Source organism: Salvelinus sp. IW2-2015, unplaced genomic scaffold (genome assembly GCF_002910315.2).
Source record: "Salvelinus sp. IW2-2015 unplaced genomic scaffold, ASM291031v2 Un_scaffold4859, whole genome shotgun sequence".
In the NCBI taxonomy this organism is placed as follows: Eukaryota; Metazoa; Chordata; class Actinopteri; order Salmoniformes; family Salmonidae; genus Salvelinus; species Salvelinus sp. IW2-2015.
The window spans coordinates 21557-25543 of record NW_019946128.1 but is presented as its reverse complement, the minus strand read 5'-3'; the positions used below and the strand labels follow the sequence as shown (position 1 = coordinate 25543).

Below are 3987 nucleotides of genomic sequence, written 5' to 3'. Positions count from 1 at the left end.
CAATGACATTCTAGATGATTCTGTGCTTCCAAATTTGTGACAAAGCGCGCACACTGTGCATTCACTCAGCTTCAACTTGATTTCAGGCATGAGAGAGTCTATTATTTCCCCTCCCATTCTAGCTACAGTGTCAGTTCAGTCCATTGTTGGTTACAGACGGCATTGTCCTCTACAAAGGACGCTCTGTTTTCCACCGAGAAGGTGCATGTGTTGCAGGAACCCCTCTTTATACCACTATAGGTCATTTTTGTCAGTGGGAGAGTGGGTTCAGTAGGTGGCGGTAATGCACTATARTGTTAGATGCCAACCACGATAAACCCTACAGAAGAAGAAGAGGCCTACCGCTTTTGCCCGTTTAWTTCACGGGCCATAGACCGGTGCCCCACGGCGCAGCATAATCGAATAACCCATTGGTTCCACCCGGCCGGCCACTCCTCTTKCCCTGTGCGCTTTCACTTCGGATTGGCTGTCCTGTCTTCACTACCCTCTCTCATCTCCAAGTTCCGCGTTAACAGTCAGGCAGTTCATTGTTTGATTTGTAGTCAACATTTTCATTCAGGACTCTTCTGGCCCGCCGCTCTCTACGATCTTTGCAGTCATGTCTGACCGAGGCTCTTTTGATACCAAYGTGGTGACTTTAACCCGGTTTGTGCTGGAGGAAGGGAGGAAAGCGAAGGGGACAGGGGAGCTCACTACCCTGCTCAACTCGATGTGCACGGCCGTCAAAGCCATCTCCACAGCGGTGAGGAAAGCTGGCATCGCCAACTTGTAAGTAATTATCATCACAGTTAGCAAGCATGCTTTCAACAAAATAGGACTTGTCTGTCTATCTCTCATTGGAGAGRGAGACAAGAGACCGAGAAAGTTTGTTGTTCAACAAGTCATTGTACAAGTAGCAATTTGTTTACAGATATATTAGTAGGCTAATGTCCTAGGCGTGTTTTTACACAATTTACACACTGAACGTTTCAGATGTAACATGTAAGGAGGTTGGTGGGAAGTTGGGGAGGACGGGCTCCTGGGAATGGCTGGAACAGAATCAGTTGAATGAGACAGACAGCCATTCAAGTTGAAATACCTATTRAAATTTGTCTGAAACGAACTGTTGTGTCATTGAACCAATTGCACTTTAATGGTAGCGAGGTGTGGGGTCAACTTGCAAAACAAGATTTCACCCAATGGGACAAACACCCCATTGAAACCCTGCATGCAGAGTTCTGTAAAAGTATCCTACATGTCCAGAGGAAAACTGCAATCAATGTATGCAGGTCAGAATTAGGCCAATATACACTAATAATAAAAACTAAAAAAAGAGTAAGTTTTGTTAACATCTAAAATACAGTGACCCCCTCTCATATCAYTACCAAGCCCTGCAATGCCAAGAGCTGAGCAAAGAAAAGAGTCCCCTCATCCAGCTGGTCCTGGTGCTGAGTTCACAAACCTGTTCTACTAACACACTGAAGCCTCCGGACCAGAACATCCATTCAATCAGAATAAACCAAATTACAACACAGTCAAAACAAAACTATATTGCTTATTGGGAAACAAAGCAAAATGCAGTGCTATCTGGCCCTAAATCGACAGAACACCGTGGCTAACTATTTGACCATGGTTACTGATCAAAACCTTAGAAAAACCTTGACAAAGTACAGGCTCAGTGAGCACAGCCTTGCCATCGAGAAGGGTAGACACAGGAAAACCTGGCTCCCTGTAGAGGAAAGGCTGTGCAACCACTGCACAACAGCAGAACCTGAGACGGAGCTGCATTTCCTGACAAAATTTCAAAAATATAGAACAATTATTGTCTTCCCCAAATTTGAATCCCTTATTCAAGGTTTCAAAGACCTCTCTGATGAGAGTAGGCTACCCGTCCTGTTGGGGGAGGACGCAGAGAGCTGTGGGTTGGCAGCGCACTACATTGCTGCCTGCCATACGATGAGGGACAGAGTCTGACAGACCAACCAACCTACACATGTACTCTACTGTATGCTTATTGCTATTGTTGAATGTATGGTTATTTTGACCCTTGGTTATTGTTGTTACTGTTGTCCCGTTGACAAAATTGATGATTATTTTAATTATGTTAATATTGTAAATCTCCAAAGAAAGCTTTGGCAATATGTACATTGTTACGTCATGCCAATAAAGCGAATTTGAATGGTATCAAACACGTGGTTTGATTCCATTGGCTCCGTTCCAGCCATTATAATGAACCATTCTCCCCTCAGCAGAGGGTAGCCTAGGCCCTAGTAGGCTATTTGACCAATCATAATCACTCAACATAGGTAAGGTAAGTAGCTGTATTTTATGTAACTTCACATTTAATTTGATGGGATATTTGTTTATTTTTTATTTAACCTTTATTTAACTAGGCAAGTCATTATTTTACAATGACAGCCTACCAAAAGGCCTGAAAAAAAAAAAAGATATATATATATATATATATGACGAAACACACATCACGACAAGAGACCTAAGACGACAACACAGCAGGGTAGGATGAATATGTATGAACTTTCCAATTTGTAAGTCGCTCTGGATAAGAGCGTCAGCTAAATGACTTAAATGTAATGTAAATGTAGCAACACAACATGACAACAACATGGTAGCAACACAACATGGTAGCAACACAACATTACAACAACATGGTAGCAATACAACATAACAACATGGTAGCAATACAACATGGTAGCAACACAACATGACAACAACATGGTAGCAGCACATGACAACAACACAACATGGTAGCAATACAACATGGTAGCAGCACAAAACATGGTACAAACATTATTGGACACAGACAACAGCACAAAGGCCAAGAAGGTAGAGACAACAATACATCACGCAAAGCAGCCACAACTGTCAGTAAGAGTGTCCATGATTGAGTCTGAATGAAGAGATGGAGATAAAACTGTCCAGTTTGAGTGTTTGTTGCAGCTCGTTCCAGTCGCTAGCTGCAGCGAACTGAAAAGAGGAGCGACCTAGGGATGTGTGTGTTGGGGACCTTTAACAGAATGTGACTGGCAGAACGGCTGTTGTATGTGGAGGATGAGGGCTGTAGTAGATATCTCAGATAGGGGGGAGTGAGGCCTAAGAGGGTTTTATAAATAAGTATCAACCAGTGGGTCTTGCGACGGGTATACAGAGATGACCAGTTTACAGAGGAGTACAGAGTGCAGTGATGTGTCCTATAAGGAGCGTTGGTGGCAAATCTGATGGCCGAATGGTAAAGAACATCTAGCCGCTCGAGAGAACCCTTACCTGCTGATCTATAAATTATGTCTCTGTAATCTAGCATGGGTAGAATGGTCATCTGAATCAGGGTTAGTTTGGCAGCTGGGGTGAAAGAGGAGCGATTYACGATACAGGAACCAAGTCTAGATTGAACTGTAGCCTGCAGCTTTGATATGTGCTGAGAGAAGGACAGTGTTTTTGGTATACACAATCRCACTCACTTCCTCATTTCAAAATTGCAGTATCACACTTGCTTGGCACATATTTGGTTATCTTTACATTAATTTTTTTAACTAGGGAAATGGTGTCACTGATCTTGCAACAGAGTCAAGGTATATGCAGCAGTTTGGGCCGCCTGGCTCGATGCGAATTGTGTGAAGACTATTTCTTCCTAACAAAGACAGCCAACTTCGCCAAACGGGGGATGATTTAACGAAAGCACATTTGAGAAAAAAATAACAATCCATGCACGACTGTACCTAACCATAAACATCAATGCCTTTCTTAAATCAATACACAGAAGTATATCTTTTTAAACCTGCATATTTAGCTAAAAGAAATCCAGGTTAGCAGGCAATATTAACCAGGTGAAATTGTGTCCTTCTCTTGCGTTCATTGCACGCAGAGTCCGGGTATATGCAATAGTTTTGGGCCGCCTGGCTCATTGCGAACTAATTTTGCCAGAATTTTACGTAATTATGACATAACTTTGAAGGTTGTGCATTTGTAACAGGAATATTTTAGACTGATGGA

General features: G+C 42.7%; 1 protein-coding gene across 1 annotated transcript in view; it reads left to right on the top strand.

The window, feature by feature from the left end:
• The first annotated feature begins 500 nt into the window (after positions 1 to 500).
• Positions 501 to 3987, top strand: part of LOC112077719 (fructose-1,6-bisphosphatase 1) — a 12985-nt gene continuing 9498 nt past the window's right edge. Inside the window, exon 1 of the mRNA XM_024144184.2 lies at positions 501 to 768. Within this exon, the coding sequence (XP_023999952.1) occupies positions 599 to 768 (170 nt within the window). The 5' untranslated portion in view covers positions 501 to 598. The remainder of the gene's footprint in view (positions 769 to 3987) is intronic.